Source organism: Diplotaxodon limnothrissa, linkage group LG18, assembly GCF_057381915.1.
Source record: "Diplotaxodon limnothrissa isolate DT_005_m linkage group LG18, D_limnothrissa_male_GT1.1, whole genome shotgun sequence".
NCBI classification, from domain to species: domain Eukaryota; kingdom Metazoa; phylum Chordata; class Actinopteri; order Cichliformes; family Cichlidae; genus Diplotaxodon; species Diplotaxodon limnothrissa.
In genome coordinates, this window is record NC_140613.1 from 35946196 (window position 1) to 35964657 (window position 18462).

General features: G+C 44.5%; 1 protein-coding gene across 3 annotated transcripts; it reads right to left on the minus strand.

Annotated features, from left to right (window-relative positions):
* Positions 1–16: 16 nt before the first annotated feature.
* LOC146614090 (ubiquitin-conjugating enzyme E2 E1-like) lies at positions 17–17265 on the minus strand. 3 transcript variants are annotated; one of them, XM_085379032.1, is made up of 6 exons: positions 17205–17265; positions 16209–16370; positions 15954–16004; positions 2093–2225; positions 1640–1787; positions 17–772 (listed from the first exon to the last, which is right to left on the minus strand). In XM_085379032.1, exons 2-6 carry the CDS (start codon positions 16361–16363, stop codon positions 675–677), a joined length of 585 nt encoding a protein of 194 aa, XP_085235158.1. In that variant the 5' UTR covers positions 16364–16370; positions 17205–17265; the 3' UTR covers positions 17–674. The 3 variants fall into 3 exon arrangements, with proteins under 3 accessions (XP_085235158.1, XP_085235157.1, XP_085235156.1); XM_085379031.1 differs by lacking the exon at positions 17205–17265 and adding an exon at positions 17062–17154; XM_085379030.1 differs by lacking the exon at positions 17205–17265 and adding an exon at positions 16463–17048.
* Between the last annotated feature and the right edge of the window lie 1197 nt (positions 17266–18462).

Below are 18462 nucleotides of genomic sequence, written 5' to 3' on the forward strand. Positions count from 1 at the left end.
GTTATCAGCTCCTGAAATGATGGGAAACAAGTGGGTCGCTTTGGTTGGTCATGTTTAATCCTTAAAGGGAGAAACAGTGCTGCTCTTCATCGGTACAGAACACAAACCACAACCAACATCCACCTAAACACGTCTACATGTGGAAACAACTTTCTCTAAGTCTGAGCGTGGCAGCAAACGCCAGAGCGGCCCTCGGGTCCCAGCGCAGTTATCCCAGTGTTTGAGTGACTGCTCGCTGTGACAAAGTAAGAAAACCTTCAGACGGTCACTTCAATATGTGAATGAGCTTAAGCAGAAATGGGTGCTGGTAAACGTTAGCTTCTCTTTATTCTCAGCAGCACACAAATACTGAGAAGTGCAGCCTGTAAACTACGGCTGCAGCTCGCAACACTAACTGGAAGTTTAATACAAGTGGAAATTTACACTGACACCACTGACTGGGAATCATGCTGACACATTTCATCTAGTAGTTAAGTATTAATGCCCATCGTCAAGCACGGGCAAACTATTCAAAGAGGAGACACTAAATGTGCTACTGGCAGATCTGATTATAGTCAGGCCAAAGGATAACTTAATACAATAAACAACATAATGTCAGGATTGAAGACTTCAGTTCCAAGATTAAAAAAACAAATCCTCCTCCCAGGTCGTCCAATCAGCAGCAGCTCGGGCCACTATGTGGCGTAGCGTTTGGTCCACTGTTTGGCTATCCTGTCGTGTTCAGGTCTGTTTGTTGTGTACTGTGTGGCGATGCTTCCAACCAGAGGGTCAGCTGTCAACAAAACAACAACACGTTACTTTATTTACACACCTCCAGCTGGGCTGAAAAACTACAGCAAAGTACACAGAGCTGTGTGTGGGTGACAGTCCTGTTTGGGATGAAACCGGTCATCACAAACACACACAGGCTGAATGTCGTGTGTGTTTTTTTTGTTGTTACGTAGAAGAAAAAACCCCTCTGGCCCAGGACACTCCACAGTGCTCACCGTGGACACGCACTGGTCTGAAATACAGCCTTACTGAGCGCTCACAGCTGGTCACATTTATTCTACCATTGAAGCTACACGTCGTGGCTGATGTAGAAGCCCAACGTCTTATCTGCTTGTGGGTCAAACCAGTACTTCCCACTGCACCACCACGCCACAGGAGTTTAACCTGATCAGTTACATTGTACCACAGCTTCCTTTGAAGTCCTACATGGATAAAGCATGAAAACAACATGACAAAAGGTCTTTATTCATTTTAAAGCTGGAACACAAAAATGGTCCTATTTTCAGTTTTTATGTGGCAGCTGTTGAACACACCGTGGAGTATCAGGACCCAAACACTGAAATTCATGGAACTGCACATTATGTTAAGTACAAGAGAAGCTTTCCTGATGCGGCTGAGAGAAACAGCATTGCTGTCGAGCTTTTCAGACGTGCTGATTCATTTGACTACGGTAAAGCTGCAGCAAGCCGCACATGCATCTAAACTGATGACTCTGCTGCCAACGTTAGCGCTCTGCTGCATGTCAGAGTAGAAGCTACAACTGCAGTGAAGACCCTGGCTTCGTCGATATCTGGACAGGATCTGATCCACGCTTCGATATCTCGGTTTTGTAAGTCTAACAGAGTTTGTATGCACGTGAAGCTCTCACCTGGGTTGCAGTCAGTGAGCAGGGAGCAGATGGACAGTAGGACCTTGGAGATGGTGAGGGCGGGACTCCAGTTGTCCTTCAGGATGTCCAGACAGATCACGCCCTGACTGTTGATGTTGCAGTGGTAGATCCTCGTACGGAACGTCACCTGATCACACAGGTAGAAACTCCATAAAAATACAGCTCGTTACAATCAAGTGTCACTCAAGAGTCAACATTACAGAAGAGCAGCAGCTCGTGGGTTTAAAGGCCAGCACTACATGCCCCCCCTCCCCACACACTCTTTGAAAAGAGTCACACATGAGGCTAAACTGTTTCCACATGAGGTCTGAAACTTAGTTAAGCTGCTAAAATTCATGTAGCTACTCTCCACAGGACAGAGGCGCCCTCTAGTGAACAATCTGAAATAAAACATTCGTTCATGTCTTTTGAATAGCAAGCATTCAGTTTCACCTTGGGTGGTTTGAAGGGGTAGTCTGGTGTGAAGGCGATGTCCAGGAAGAACACTCCCCCCTCGTACACGGAGCCTGGAGGGCCCAGGATGGTGGACCTCCACTCATAGATGTTGTCTCCTTTAGGGCCGGCGCTGGAGAACACAAACAAGTACTTAGTGGTTCTTCAATGATACACAAGCTCAGCACTGAGGTTTTATTTCAGTCTTCACTCTGGGGATGAAATGAAACGGTTACTTTGAAACTAAAACAGTATCACTGCACAGTTTACCACAGTGTGTTACTCAGACACCCCACACCTTCATAAATGTTTGTTCATCTTCGCATCAGTTTTCTTATACACCAAATGTGACACACACACAACAACATCATCTTCCTGGCACTTGAAAGACAAGAAGTTCTACAAACACTACTCTAACAGTGAAGTCAGAGCACGCCCACACTGCAGTCTCTCCACTCATCAGGAACAAACCTCTGACACTAGTGCTGTGTGTTTAAAGGCTTATGACTTCTAGAAGGTGTGAAGGTGTGTATTAAATGGTCGGGGGGGGGGGGCATGTCTGGGCTCGTCTCTGCCTGCACGAGGCAACGTAAATGCACAGCACTGTGGTAGTAATGATATCTCCACATCGTAAAAAAGTACACTGGTGCTTTTGCAGAGGATGTAAGATGACAGCCGTCATGCACGGGTCCTGGAAAACACCTGAAACATCAGTATAAGCATCAGTATATCCAACCATCACACAGTGTCGTTCCTCGTTACACACCAACAGGCTGGAACAAACACTCGGCATCAACTGTGTAACTTTCAAAATGACAGCTCCAACTGGGCTGACACGCAGGAAGTGTTGTTTCATCTAAAAGCCCTGTTTTTAATCCCCACATCACTGCTCGTTACAACCATATGAGTCACTGTCAGTAGACTGGGACATGGACTTCACATGGCTGTGCAGACAACACAAGGACTGAGCAGTAGATGGGATCCAACAGCAGCTAGTTAGACACGTTAACGCTGGCGGTGTTTTCACATCACTGGATGCCTGACAGAGTAACACCAGATACACCTCACAGTTTGCCTTTTCATTCATTAGGACGTTCGACGCAAACGTGGAGAAAAACACGATTTGTTTCATGGAAAACTTCACGTAAAACACAAACGAATGTTTAAATGAACCAATATTGACACACAGTCATTTTCAATTCTATTTTATTTATATAGCGCCAAATCACAACAAAAGTCGCCTCGAGGCGCTTTATTTTAAAATCATGTGACGCACACATCAGGTTTCAGGGACACAAACAGCACCGCGTCACCGCGTCTGTGTTCTTGGTGGCGACAGGAGAAAGAAATGTCAGGCAGTGCTGTAGTGCTGACAGATACAGGACAATGAAGGGCCGGACATTTATGTGCCGCTCCTCCTTCCAAACTAAAACAAAGCTATTAAAGAAAGAACAGGTAAAGCAATGAGTCAAATATTCTTAGAGCTAAATCAGCTCTGAGCAGCATTTTTGCCTTCTTGCATGATTCTGCAGGCTGATGTTTGCTTCATTCTTAAATGAAAAGACATTTTTGTCTGACTTGCAACGAGGGAATCAGACGTCATCTGAAGCGTTGCAGCTATAATCACACAGACTGATTATAAGGCAGAAAATATACAGGAGACAGGTGAGACAGCGAGTGCAGGTAAAAAGAGAAGTCTGCTTTAACATGACAGCTCACGCCACCAATCAGCAGATGACCTGCTCTACCTCCTGAGCTACAGCCACCCCCATAATCACTCAGATCACCGCTGCCTCTTTTCCACGAGCACCTGCTGTGGCGTCATTTGTATGCAATACAACACAGCACAGGTAACGCAGTATTTGCTGTTGGACTGTCCCTTGTTGTCATACCTCATCGTTGGTTTGGCATCAGGGCCCACTGCCTCAATATTTCAGCATGACTGCTGTGAAGGCAGAGCAGAGCAACGCATTTATCAAGCAACACAAACTGAAACCCATCGGTGAAAGCTGCAGTATTAACTGATGGCTAACGTCTGATACATGCTGGTTATGAATAAATGTCGGGAGGAGTTATTGTATGTCACTGAATAATCATGTCTCTGACTCAGCCAGCTGACACCCGTGCTGTCCAATCAAAGGTTGCACAAATGATTGTCTTTGTTCCTGTATGTCTAACCTCTCCAGGGCATCGCCTCATGCTGCCAGTAGTGACCCTGACCAAATATGAAACTAGTGAAAAAACATTCAAAAGCTGAGGAGTGGAAGCATGTCAGTGGGCTCCACCTGTACAAGCATTCCTGTCTCATTGTTGCAGCTGTTGTCATTTCCATTAACACTGAAACTGACTGACAGCGTCCTCTGCTACTTAACTGACCAGATCAATATCCTAGTTTAACTGACACGAGGCATCAGTCAAGATCCAGATTGTGCCAACAACAGATATTCTATTACTTCCTATTAGGGCTGGGCGATATAAGGACGATCTATTTTTAGGCTTTATCGCGATATATATCGAGATATCTTAGAAATATGGTATCTAAGCAGATTCTTACTCTGGATGGCATTACCTTGGCCTCCAGTAACACTGTGAGGAACCTTGGAGTCATTTTTGAGCAGGACATGTCCTTCAACGCACATATTAAACAAATATGTAAGACTGCGTTCTTCCATTTGTGCAACATCTCTAAAGTTAGAAATATCCTGTCTCAGAGTGACGCTGAAAAACTAGTTCATGCGTTTATTACTTCCAGGCTGGACGACTGTAATTCATTATTATCAGGAAGTCCTAAAAACTCCCTGAAAAGCCTTCAGCTAATCCAAAATGCTGCAGCAAGAGTCCTGACAGGGACTAGAAAGAGAGAGCAGATTTCTCCTGTTTTGGCTTCCTGTTAAATCCAGGATTCAAAATCCTGCTCCTCACATACAAGGTCTTAAATAATCAGACCCCATCTTATCTTAATGACCTTGTAGTACCATATCACCCTATTAGAGCACTTCGCTCTCGCTCTGCAGGCCTACTTGTTGTTCCTAGAGTATTTAAAAGCAGAATGGGAGGGAGAGCCTTCAGTTTTCAGGCCCCTCTTCTGTGGAACCAGCTTCCAGTTTGGATTCAAGAGACAGACACTATCTCTACTTTCAAGATTAGGCTTCAAACTTTCCTTTTTGCTAAAGCATATAGTTAGGGCTGGACCAGGTGACCCTGAATCCTCCCTTAGTTATGCTGCAATAGGTGTAGGCTGCCGGGGGATTCCCATGATGCATTGAGTGTTTCTACCTCACTATGTATTAACAGACCTCTCTGCATTGAATCATACCTGTCATTAATCTCTGTCTCTCTTCCACAGCATGTCTTTATCCTGTCTTCCTTCTCTCACAGCAGATGGCCCCGCCCCTCCCTGAGCACTTGTTATAATGTCTTGAGCCCCAATACCTGCAGTCCTGGGGGCAGAGGGGGTGAGCTGCAGTTTGAGCCTCCATCAAGTCAAGTTTTTGATGTAAATATCAACATGTGTGGTAACCACAGAAACCTCAGAATCTCAGCTAAAAGCTCGTATAAACCATTTCTACAACCACCAAACAGTTAAAGAGCAGTCATGTTTTGCAACACGTATGTAAACACAAACAACAAAGCCATGAACTCTTGACTTCATGCAGCCAAACAAACGGCACGTTGTCTTAAAGCTGAGCTCGCACAGATTCCAAAGCTGCAGGTTTCGTCACACTCCGACCAAACTTCACTGAACCAGCAGCAAAAGAAGAGCACAAATATACTTCACATTTGATAAGCAATAACATGGACTCAGCGATAGTCGTAGTTCGTATCACAGCTGGTTTATTCAGAGGTTTCTTTGGTGTGTGGGGAGACGTTCACATGTTTAAAACTGTCTTCATTTTGCAGTCGATGACTTTTCAGCTGGTGGAATAATTTCGTGGTGCTGCTCCCTTTTGCAGCAATACTTTCACAGCATATTTTGCAGATTGTCGCATTTTGTTCGACATCAAAATCCAGACTGAGAAACGCGTGCTCAGCGCAGGGTAGAACACTTTCTGGTTGGGAGGGGGGTTAATTGATGCATTCAGAGCGTTGGGAGAAGAAAAAGCCTCACAGTGAATGACGTGCAGGAAGCTTAATATTGCCATGGTAACCTATACTCGATGGTTAGGAGGAAGCCATAGTAACCATCGTGATACGGCGAGTATATTCGATACATTGCACAGCCTTTCTTAAATGTACCGGTGAGGCTGCAGCTCCTCTTTGTGAACATAAAGCCCACTCAGTGCTTCGTGTGGGCAATAATACTGCATCACTGTTGTCATTCCTTTCAATATGGGAGCCCTCCCCTGGTGACCTCTGCAACATGCAAGAACATTTCAGCTGTTGCGTGTTTTTCTTTGACCTTTAACACTGAGCAGAGGACAACATGCTGGAAACATCCACAGCACACCAATGACCTCCCGATCTATAAAAACTAAAGTGTCTCCACACTGTGTGAAATCAAATTAATAAATCAGGCAGTAGTAGCTGTTCAGGCTGAATGTAACTGATCCCAGACACAGGTTCATCAATTTATCTCCTCTTAACTGTTGGAAGGAAGGAAGGAAGGAAGGAAGGAAGGAAGGACGGACAGATGTGTGACTGAACTGACAACTTGTTTTTAAATCACCTATGGGATGAACGTATGGAGTGGCACAGGGGTTTTCCCTGACTGCAAAATAACAGGATCACAGGGTTCATACGCCTTTTTCAGGGTCAAATTCAAGCACTTTGTAAGCACTTTCAAGGTCCATTTTCAAGCTTTTCCAGCAAGCTTTTTATGTATAAACTCAAAATGCACATTTCACTTAAAAATTAAGATGTGAAAATGTGAACTACTTTTGATTTGTTCTCTATATTTCACCTTTAAAAACGGTTTATCTTGCCAATCTGTTACTTTCTCATTTTGACAAACTGTATCGGCACAATTTATCTACATTCAGACAAAATTTAAAACATGAGTAGAAAAAAGTGATATTTCTGACTGTAAAAACCACAAACATGTTTAAAGAATCAAATAGAAATTGTACATTTTGTACATTTTTAAAAATATGCACAAGTTTTGCAAACAACAAAGCTTTATGGTACTGTTTACTTGTTTTCCATGTGGAGGCAGCGTTTACACTGCAATCTGCCTTTGGTGGCTTTTTTACAGCAACTGTGACGTTCACTTGTAGAACTGACACACAAAACAAAACAACAACCACACACACACTAACTACACAAGACGACACACTAACTTGACTCCAAACACAAATCTATCATGTTTCAAAACTCGCTCTCTCTTTCTTTCACTCGCTGTCTCTCGCCCGTGTCACTCCTAAAAATCCCCCTCTTCCTAAACAACCACATGCCACATGTTGCGTCCGTCGACCCCAGAGGGTTCATCAGAAAGCCTGAAGTTGGCTAGTTGTGTAACGGGCTAATGTTTAAAGCTTTCACGTGAGTAACTCATATTACTGCTACTGCTAAGTAATGTTAGCTAAGTTCACAGCATATTCCATAAATGTCCAGGCCATAACTAACTGTATAACAGCGCTGCCGCATTGCATCACACTCAGTGCACTTCAATCATTTCTCCAGCAGGTTTGACAGCAAAATAATCATCATAATGTTAAAAATGAGCATGTGTAACGTACACGTACTGGGAAATTATTTACTAGGACTCACCTATCATGTGACTGCAGAGCGCAAACTCCGCCATTGTTGTTTTCCATCAAACACTCATTAAAACAGCAGCTGCAGGTATGTTAGCGCACTCATCCCCACAGTTAGGGGAGGGGCGGGGTCACATATTGAAACAGAGCCACAGAGGTGCAAGGCAGCCCAGGCAGAGACATTTTGCTTTTACATTTTACTCATTTTATTTCTTTATCTATTAAAAAATAAAACTATTCAGTGAGACAGTTATTTGTGGAGAATGAAATGCAGTTACACTTTCAAGCACTTTTAAGCACCACATCTGAAATTCAAGCATTTTCAAGGATTTCAAGCACCCGTACGAACCCTGAAACTAAGACACATCAGTGTGTGTGTCTTACAAAGTAAATGCAACGCACAGTCTCTTATTATGGCCACGTTCCCATATGACAAACATCCGGCGGATGGTTCAAAGGTTCCAGAACAAAACCGACTCAGCACCTCGATTTGTTTTGTTGGAAAAAATGCAACAGTGGCTGTGTTAGCGAGCGCGTCCACACGCAGCATTTCTGCAACCTCAAGTGTCTGTTTGTGTAAACAAATGAAGCCGAACACTGATCACAGCTGAGAGCATCCTGGGTACAGACTGCTTTCACTGCACTAACAGCACTGCATGTCGTTTCTCTCTCAATAACAACTGAAGAAAGGGCAGGATTATGATATCAACACTGTCAACACTGGGACAGGAAAAGCTGGACGGGGTAATTCATGACCTGATGATCCGACTTTGAAGCAAAAAGTGTGGAGGGACGATGCTTCATGTGGCAGGATGAAGCCCTAATGCAGTTCATTCATCCAGACAAATACTGAGCAAGGCTGATGGTCTCCCTGTAATTACTTACATTTGGGTAATGAATAGCATTACATGAACCTCCAATAAACCCTGAAGTGATTCAGTATCAGTGTGTATCCTGTATCAGGCTGTGGTCCTCTGGCATCGTTACCCTGCACACAGCCTTCTTGTCACACTCAAAGCCCACGCTGACGACTGCTCCCTTTTCCCAATATTCCTGCCTCAGCACAGAGTCCACATTAATCAACGCTCATGTTTGAATGAGCCTCTTATTCTGCTCCAACTCAAACCTTTGCTCTCTCAGAAACACTGTAATAAGCTGCCTGACTGACACAGTCCAATGACTGCAGAGAGGAGGCTCAATGCACAACCCGTTCTCACTCCCAAAGCGTAACATTTTACGCTAGGTGACAAATCGTCACCATATTACGTTTTCGGCTACCCACCACGTTCCTAAATGACGACCGCGGAAAAAAGAGGACATATGAGAACCGTCTGGACTGAATCTACACATGTTCGCTCTTTTTCTTCAAATCGCTTAGAAACACGCTATTTAACATCATTAAAGACCTGGTTAAGGTCAGGAATAAGGTTATGGTCAGGGCTAGGGATAAGGTTAGGTTTAGGGCTGGAATACAGGGCTGGAACGTCTATTGCACTGGATTCCATCCATAACCCGCCGCGTACCATAAGAACGCCGAAGGTCTCCTTTCGCGTTCCTCAGGAACGCCGCGGGACGTGACAAAACGTCGACATGTTACGCCTCGGGAGTGAGAACGCTCTGCAATGCAACAGCTCCACGCTCCTTACAGAACCTCCAATTGAATCTAACGGATCAGCCTGTAAATGTTCTCTCAGTGCTTTATGAATCTCATGTTGTAGCGCTGACACTGCCTCACTGAAAACGATCCAGAGTGATACATCATCCATCCAGAAACAAAAACTCTATTTTAGGCTCAAATAAAATGGAAATCAATAACCGAGGAAAACGTCCAGACACGTACATCGAACCCACACAGGCTCCAAAACTCTTTCACGGGCTATAAATCAAAAAAGAACCCCACGTGCCTGTTTACTGTAGGTGTACTCATTAACTGTCCCATCCATTTCCTTCCATCAACAAGGGGAGGATGGAGCTCCGTATTCATCCACCATCCCTCCCTGCACACGTCCAAACCACGTCACCTCTAACAGGGTCTCTGAAATGCTCCACCTGAGCCGTCCCTCTTAAGCACTTCAGTCTAATCTTGTTCAGTCTGTAGATCTTAGCATCTTCAGCTCTGCCACTTCCAGCTTCGCCATCTCCACCGTGTAAACTTTCTCTTTCGCAGCTTTTTAAACCCACCTTCACTTCCTCTACTCGCTCGCAGCTTGGCTGTTCTAACCGTCTCCCTCTCACGTGCCTCCGCCTGTACGGCTCTCTGCTCATTACAGACCACAAGCATCACAGCCTTCTGAGAGTCCTGCCTGACCTCATTGTCAGCCTGTCCTTCACCCCTGCAAACAATGACGTGCTCAGGGTCAATCCCTCATTTAATCCCACCTCCATCTTAAACCCATCTGTCACTCGCAGCACTCAGACCTTCTCCACGTGGAAAACAAAAGGTATCTGAACAAAAGCTGCCAAATGCTCAGATGTGTTTATATGGCTTCTAAACTGGTTAATATTTAATGCTCAGATTATCCGTCACACATACATGTTGGTCCAAAGAAGCTATCAGTTGCTGACAGGTTAGAGGAAGTGAAAGTCTCCATGTGCAGCAGCTCAGCACTGCTTTATGAGGCTGTCAAAGGTGAAGGACGTGTAAAGACTGGGGAGCTTCTTTATAGCTGTAGAGAAACTGTTGCAGACACGTGGAGCGAGGTGGCCACTGCTATTAAACAGAGGGCTCGTGTGCATGTGGCTCACATTAGGAACTGCCTGTTTCTGTAGCTGTGATTAGGAGAACCAACAAGACACAGCAAATGTTAAAATAAATCATTACCAAACCTCTGCAGCACAGATTACCCTACTGTACACAGCTTGAAACATTCCTCAGCTTCCCTGTGCACTAGGGTTGCCAACCGTCCCTTAAAAAACGGAATCGTCCCGTATTTAGAAACAAAAGTACACGTCCCGTATTGAGCTAATAAGGGACGCACTTTGTCCCGTAATACAGTGAGAATCAAAAGTAGTCTATAACTTTTAATGGAATTAACACTTTGTTTGAAAACATAATTCCCAGCCCCTCTCCTGCTTTGTGACCAATGAGCTGACAGCACACTTATGACAATTCGAGTATGACAAGTCAGATTACCGCTCATCTCATTGGTTGAGGAAAGGTCGCTTACGGAGAAAATACCGGAAGACAACCGATGACCACAACAACAAGCATGGCCAACAGGGGAACAAACGCCGACACTGCGGTGCAAGTCTCGGACGGCACACTGTGCCTCCATAAAATGAAGGTTATAACGGAAAATCTGTCGCTCGCTCTCTCTGTCTTTCACTCACACAGACACACAAACCACCACATCAACTTTGCTAAATTGCTAATGAAAAACATTGATCAGGCAGCTGTGATTGAGCAGCATGTAAATCCAACTATTTTCACGGTTGTTGTGGTCGTGATCATTTTGTGATGCCACATGGAAAAGGCTCGGATGAGCTTTCCAAAGTTCTACAAGTTGTGCCTCCATCGCTTGTGTCCAGATCACACGCTGCACAGCTGTGCTGCACCGTCTTTTTCACCGACGTTTACGTGTTTGCGCGTGAGCAGCTGCGGTGACACCCTCACGAGCGATTGATGATCGGGAGCTGGTCGTGAGGTGTTAATCACTTCTCGTTACCCCACGTATACTACACGATGCACGATGAAGGCCAAAATCGGGCTGATCACCAAATCGGTCGCACGACTCAAAAATCAGTGTGAGCCCAGCATTAGAGCAGCAATGTTTGTTCGCTCAGAGAAAGAAAAAAAAAGGCTGCAAAAGTACAGGGAGGACTGGGAAAAGGAAAACACCTGGCTGGAAAAGTGCACTATAAAGCGCACTGCACTGTGTGCTGGCGCACTTTTTCCATAGGCATGCTTCTATTGGTGGGCACATGAAGAACATGAGGGGCGTGAAAGCTCGGGGAACCCTTTACCAATTTCTTGTCCACCAGGCCGGCAGAAGCAGATATGGTATGTAAACACTGGTTTGTTTTTTTTAAACCCTCTGGTTAAGGTTAATATGGGCATGTGCAGTGAATATCAGCGCTATGTGGCCAGAAGTGTAATAATATAATTTATTTTGTGTAATAAACAACTGCAAGGATAGATGATTACAACAAATTGATGACTAATACATAAAAGTAATACATAGATGAATAATGATGATGAGTTATGATGCGTAATCATGGGAACAAGCGGGTTTACAAACAGGAGCAGCTGATTAGCTTTAGAAAAGCTGAAATAATACCTCAGCTGAAGCCAATTGTACTATATGCACTAAATGTGCACAGTTACAAGAATATTTTTCGTTCTATTGTTTTCTATTAATTTATATAATTTTAAGTTAAGCAGGACAGAGTTCTTTTTAAAGAAAGATTTACTTATATTCTCAAAAGTTAAGCATGACAGGCTTCTGTTTAAGAAAGAGACCTGTTTTATTGTGTTAATGTTGTCATTTTGAGCTAAAAATAAATGGCTAAATGATCATTTGTTTCCCATATGGTCATATCACAAAGAATATGCATCTGCTTAAATCAAATTCAAGTCAAATGGTTAAAAAATAATTTCACACACAAAAAAAGAGCTACCACACTGGGAAGGGTGAAGACAACTGGGTTGCCCGGCCCTGGCCACGAGGTGTCCCTTATTTATTTTTCAGGGAGTTGGCAACCCTACTGTGCACTGACTGTGGAACGTCAGCAATCTGGCAACATCCCAAGAGGAGATATGATGTTTGCAAGCACAAGACAAGAGAATTGGGAAGCAAGCACTAAATCAAAGAGGCAGCATGGAGAAAAACAGCAATGAAACAGTGAATGAAAGCAGCACAGAGCAGGAGGCAGTGCGCCTGTGACGGCTGTAGTAAAGGAAAAGGGGGCGTGTGCAGCACTCCCAGTGGTCAGTGTCTTATTGTTAACAGAGGAGTGCTGACGACGAGGGAAACTAGTCACAAGACTTCTCTCCAATGTCCATTTGAAGAGTGGAAACGGGGTGCCGACGAATTCTGACAGAAATGAGACGACAAAGTGACTCAACAGCATGTGAGCAACATCTGCAGTGCACAGCTGGCTCATACTCTGATGTAGGGCTGTGCGATGTGACCAAAATCTCATGTCCCGATATAAGACATCTACCGTCCTGATAACGATATAAATCACACAAATGTAACAATTCTGTGAATCTCAGGCAGCTCGACTTGTGTGACGTGTTTCCAGCTGGGCGTCGTGTAGCTGGAGTTTTAACGACGCATGAAACGACACATTTTTAGACATAAGTTGTAACGGCGCCGTTTTCTTTGTGAGTATTTATTACACGGCGTGCTGCGGGGAAAAGTTCTAACGTTTGAGTCTAAGCTTTATTTTTTAGCACCTGGCAGCTCTTTTTTTACTTCTCATCCGTAAATTATCTGCATCTTTCATGTGATTCAGTTTATTTTGAAAAGTCTCAACAGGATCTTGAGCTTTATTGTGAAAGGTTTATGTGGAACATAAACAAGCGGACACGCGATTGTTTTACCGTCGTTGTTGCTAACGACAACGCATAAAAACAGGCGCTTGTCCGTCCGTAGTGTGGTTATTTTAAATATTAGAGAGAGAACTAATTAATATAGCCACTACAGTGACATCAAAACATGAAAATATATTGCTGTAAACAGTTTATTTTGCGACACCACGAAACAAACGATAGCATAAAATGAAACAATGGATGTTTTTATATCGTCATGTGATATATATGGTTACATGGAACAGCCCTACTCTGATGAGCAGATTCCAAATGAAGCAGGAAGAACCCAAACCTACTGATCATGATGTGCACGAACAGAGTTTATTTAAACTGTGAAACTGAACAGAATCATTCAGTCTGAGAGGACACACACACACGCACACACACACGCACACACACACGCACACACACACACCTTAATTTTGCTCACTCGGTGTGTCAGTCGCTGAGGTCACTAAATAGTTTTGTCTGAAAAAACAAAAGTTTCTAAATCATTTCCATCTTCTAAACAAATAAAGAGAGAACAGCAGCAGCTCAGTCAAAACAAAGACGGCATTGTGGCAGATTAGAAGCTAATCTGAGGAGCACGGTGAGAATGTTAAACACCCCTCAGATTTTCTTCTTCGTGTTTTGTTCTCTTTGACGTGCTTGGCCCTTTATTTCTATACAGAACGAAATAAATAACTTGAGCACTGAACCTGCAGTAAATCGAAGGATGAACAGCCAAGAAGCCTGTGGAGGAGCCTGGGAACATTACTGATCACTGCCTAGCTGGACTCAGCCACCTCTGACCTCCAGGTCAAGCTCGCTGGGATTCAACCTCGCCCCAGAGTTTTAGTAGATGCACCTGTGGTATCAATTTTAAACACCTGAGCTGAAAGCATTCACAAACTTGGTTGTCCAGGTTGTTCACCTGGACGCGCAGCAGAGTCCCCATCCCATAAAAAGCTTATCACATCCTCAACTCACCGGCTGAAGCGCAAAGGAGATACTGGTGCAGGCTGAACAAAGACTGGTTAAGTGCCAGTGTGGGCTAACCAGTTTGATGAGCTCTCTGGATATTAAAGGAACAGTGGAAACATAGTTTAAGGGTCAGCGGGTAAAGAGGTCTTGTTATGCACACGTTCAGCGTGTTGGATGTGAGCTGTTCCACATTTGCTGTTAGAAGCTTTTGTATTTGTCATGTCTTCTGTCTCTGAACTGCAGGTTTACACCAACTTCAACTACAGCTGAGGGATAAAAACAGCTTAGCAATAAAGACGGGTGTTCGAAAAAGTATTTCTACAAGAGATGCTGGAAGAAGAGTGAGAATAAGGAAGAGGAATACAACACAGCTTTACTGATGTTGCAGATAATAGGGGAGTAAAAGGATTTCACTCCTACAACAGCTCCAACTACAGGTCATGATCAGTCGCATAACCAAGAAAGCAGAACAATGAGTCACAGCACTGAAATGATAATGTGTAATAACTTGGTTTGTATGAAAAACAAACAAACAAGGGGTACAAGGATCACACGCGCGCACACACACACACACACGCACACACACACGCACACACACACGCACACACACACGCACACACGCACGCGCACACACACACACACGCACACACACACGCACACGCACACACACACGCACAGACACACACGCGCACACACGCACACGCGCGCGCACACACACGCACACACGCGCACACACACGCACGCACAGACACACGCGCGCGCACACACGCACACGCGCGCACACACGCGCACACACGCACACACACACACGCGCACACACACACACACACACACCTCCTACTTTGCAGCCAATAACCTGCTGGGAGAAGCCGGGAGCATCGAGTCAGCCAGAGCCTCGTACCTTCCAACCCCTGGCTCGGCTCGGAGTACTTACTGTGTCAACAAAAACAAAAGCCTGTACCGGCTTCACTTCAGCGGCACAGAAGAATCCATCCCATGATGATATGCCTAACAAACAGACTTAAGGAAGCTCTGCAAAGCCAGGTGTGTGCTGACTGAAACTCCTCGGCAGCATACAGGATGTTAAATAAAAGCAGGAGACTTCCAGTAGCTGCGCCACATGCAGCACATGCTCATCATTCACTTTTGCAGCCAAACCTGCCAGACCTGTCTGACATTTGGCAAACAAGCTGTTCCACCAGCAGGACACCTGAATCCCCACCAGGAGCCTGTTCCTCCAAACCTCTAGGTTCCACAGATGTACACCGAGCAGATGTAGATAAAGACCTCCACCTGGACAGCTTTTCCCTCCAGTCAGCTAGAAAACAGTCTGCTTTCAGTGTAGCTGGTTATTTTATTTTCCTTTTAAATGCCTGAGCGTTTCCAGTGATATTCTGACATAATCATGAGGTTAGAAGTTGGTTTTTCTTGTTCAACGACCACAAATAAGACAGTTGAGAAAGAGGATCTAATTAGGAAGTGCTCATCAATCATTTGTTAGCCCACAAACAGGTCTTATTTTTATTCCACTCTCGCACACAGACGTCGACATGAACATGACTAAAGAATTCTGTGCAGTGAAAAACTAACTTGTGACAGATCATAAAGTCTTTATTCGAGAAGATAAAACACGAGAAACACGTCAGAGAGCCAGGTGTTACAAACGACTCACCTGCAGTTTGGTGGAGGGTCCAAGGTGATGTCAGCCAATTCCTTCTGAATTCTGCAAAATCAGATCGGAGTCAGTAAAACGCGTTACTGTAAGTCCACAAAGAGGAATGACGATAACCAGAAACGAAGCTACTCTGCAAAGATCACCACAAACCCACGCCTGCAACAGTCACGTCAAACTTTCCACGCTGCCAGCTTATCTTGTGTGACATCACAGGCGCCGCTCTTCTACTCCACCCAGCATCACTGCACTCACCTCTTAGCACTGGTGGACAGATGTTTGGAGGTTTTGCTCATGCTGGCTTTACTGTCCTTTTTCTTTGGGGGGTTCGCCTCCTGCTGTTGCTGCTGATGGGTCGAAGAGGAAGAAGAGGAAGAGCTTGTGCTGGCACGGGAATCTTCATCCGACATACCGAGCCTGGGAAATGAACATTCATTTAAAATGATATTTCATAATAAAACGAAATTATTCGAGCTGCTGCAGGACTCTGACGTATTAAATCCACCTACTACAGCTGACACGGTCCACTAACACGTCCACGGCTGCCACTGAGTTCAAGCTCTAACTGCACTGAAATGTTCGTAGGATACACGCGTTAACTGTAACAGGTTGGCGTTTTCTATCTATGGACTGTAAAGCTCTAGTGTGCAGCCATGGCTGCCTCCATCACATTACGGCTCAGGCCTGGAGCGACACTGGCCGAGTAAACTGGTTGGACTAGTTTAAATCCTCCGTGTGAGGAACCTCTGCGGCCTGAGCTAATGTTGCCTGTTATTTTTAGCTCGTTGGGCAGCGACAAAGGAAACATCTGATGGAGCAGTTGGGCCCGGCTCTGGTCAACACCAGGGACCAAAACACCACCTCACACCGACCCGTGAGTGGAAAAGCAGAAACGCATCGGCGGGGCGATGTCGCAGTCGAACCCCGATGCTACACCGCAACAATGTTCAGCTGCGGGGAACTTTCGGATAAAGGAGTCAGGAAGCTCCTTCGGGCTGTCGAGCTGCTTCTCAGGCCTCACATTACGACGTCAGAAAGAAACAAACAGAACCCGCCGTTCGCTCAAAGCTTTTCCTCGCATTTTAAAGCTACATCCGTCGACACTGACCCAGCCACAGGATGCACACAGTCCTAAACTCTCCTCTGACGATTAAAGGGCGCATTTGTCAGACTAACGCCCTCCGCAACATACACGCGACACACAGTGTTACAATATTATGAGCCGTTACACAAATATCTCCTGTTAGATACCTTTCTTTGTGTGTGCAAAGCCTACGCGCGTGTCCCTCCGCCGCCTGACTACACTCGCCGCCGTCAGGTTCACGCGCTACAGTACGGAAACGGGAACTTCCCGCCGACGTCTACAAAATAAAAGCACATTAAACTCATGGGAATAATTGGTCACACACAATGACTGTAGAAAACACACGAAAAGGCATCAGCACAAGAACAAGATAGTGCATATTTATCCTTAAAAGTATAATATCTTATATGACCCTTTCAAAAATGATATTAAAATGAAGACGATAAAGATACAAAAGTTGTTGTATTGTTAATTATTATAATTTTATTCACACACTTTACAACATACAGTACTGTATAGGTCCATTCTAGTGGGACCCCTTAAAGACAAAAACCTTTTTCTGCAGCAAAAGTGCGAAATTCTACAACTACTACTAATAATAATAATAATTTAAAAAAAGAATAATAATAATAAGGGTAATAGTAGTGTAGTAGGTATAGTAGTAGTGGTAGTACTATTTTAATTTTGCAACTCCAAAATGTTGCTTAAACTACACATTGACATTATATTTTTAATTTTTACAAATACACAGGGTTCATCTTTTTGCTTGGCCTAAAATGATTGGTACGTGTATTTCAACCCATCATGGGGTGTCAACAGCTGGATTTGCCAATTGAGATGTGGTGCTTTTATTTTGTAGGTTCTGACAGTGTACTTCCTGGTACTATTGCGAACAATAACAAAAAACAACTTGGCGTTCGCAATGGATCTAAGCGCGCCTGTGACAGGAAGTGTTCGTCCCGCAGCTGCCACTAGTCGGCGGAGTTTCCATTTTGGCTTTCTGCCAGAAATCTTCTGCGTTATTCGGTGTTTTCACGCATGCGTTGGTTTGGATTATGCGCCCAAAGTATCTGGCATAAAACTATTTTGTGGCGTTTACAAAAAGATCCTGTTTTAGGTTTAAATAGACCGATTCAACACTGGAGAAGCAAGGCTCAGATGGTTTGGACATGTGCAGTGGAGGATGATGGACACACCGGACAAAGGATGCTGTTATGCTTCTGTCATGCAGTCATAACAGAAGCTGTCTAACATTCATCTGGAAAGAAAGACATTACCTGTCCATCAACCAGTTTATCACTGCTGCCCTGCACGCGTCTCCACTGTCATGCAGCATATTTACTGTTATTATCCACACGTGGATGTTCCACATTTGGATTAGTTATGTACTAACGGAAATGATGTAAGAACCCAAGCACACCTTAC

What these genes read in the sequence shown, in the direction of transcription:
- LOC146614090 (XM_085379032.1), bottom strand. Translation starts at nt 16,363, where the DNA reads ATGTCGGATGAAGATTCCCGTGCCAGCACAAGCTCTTCCTCTTCTTCC. An exon ending in ACCCCTTCAAACCACCCAAG is followed by an intron (nt 1,788 to 2,092) that starts GTGAAACTGAAT and finishes CTGTGTGATCAG; the next exon opens with GTGACGTTCCGTACGAGGAT. An exon ending in GCTCACTGACTGCAACCCAG is followed by an intron (nt 773 to 1,639) that starts GTGAGAGCTTCA and finishes TTTTGTTGACAG; the next exon opens with CTGACCCTCTGGTTGGAAGC.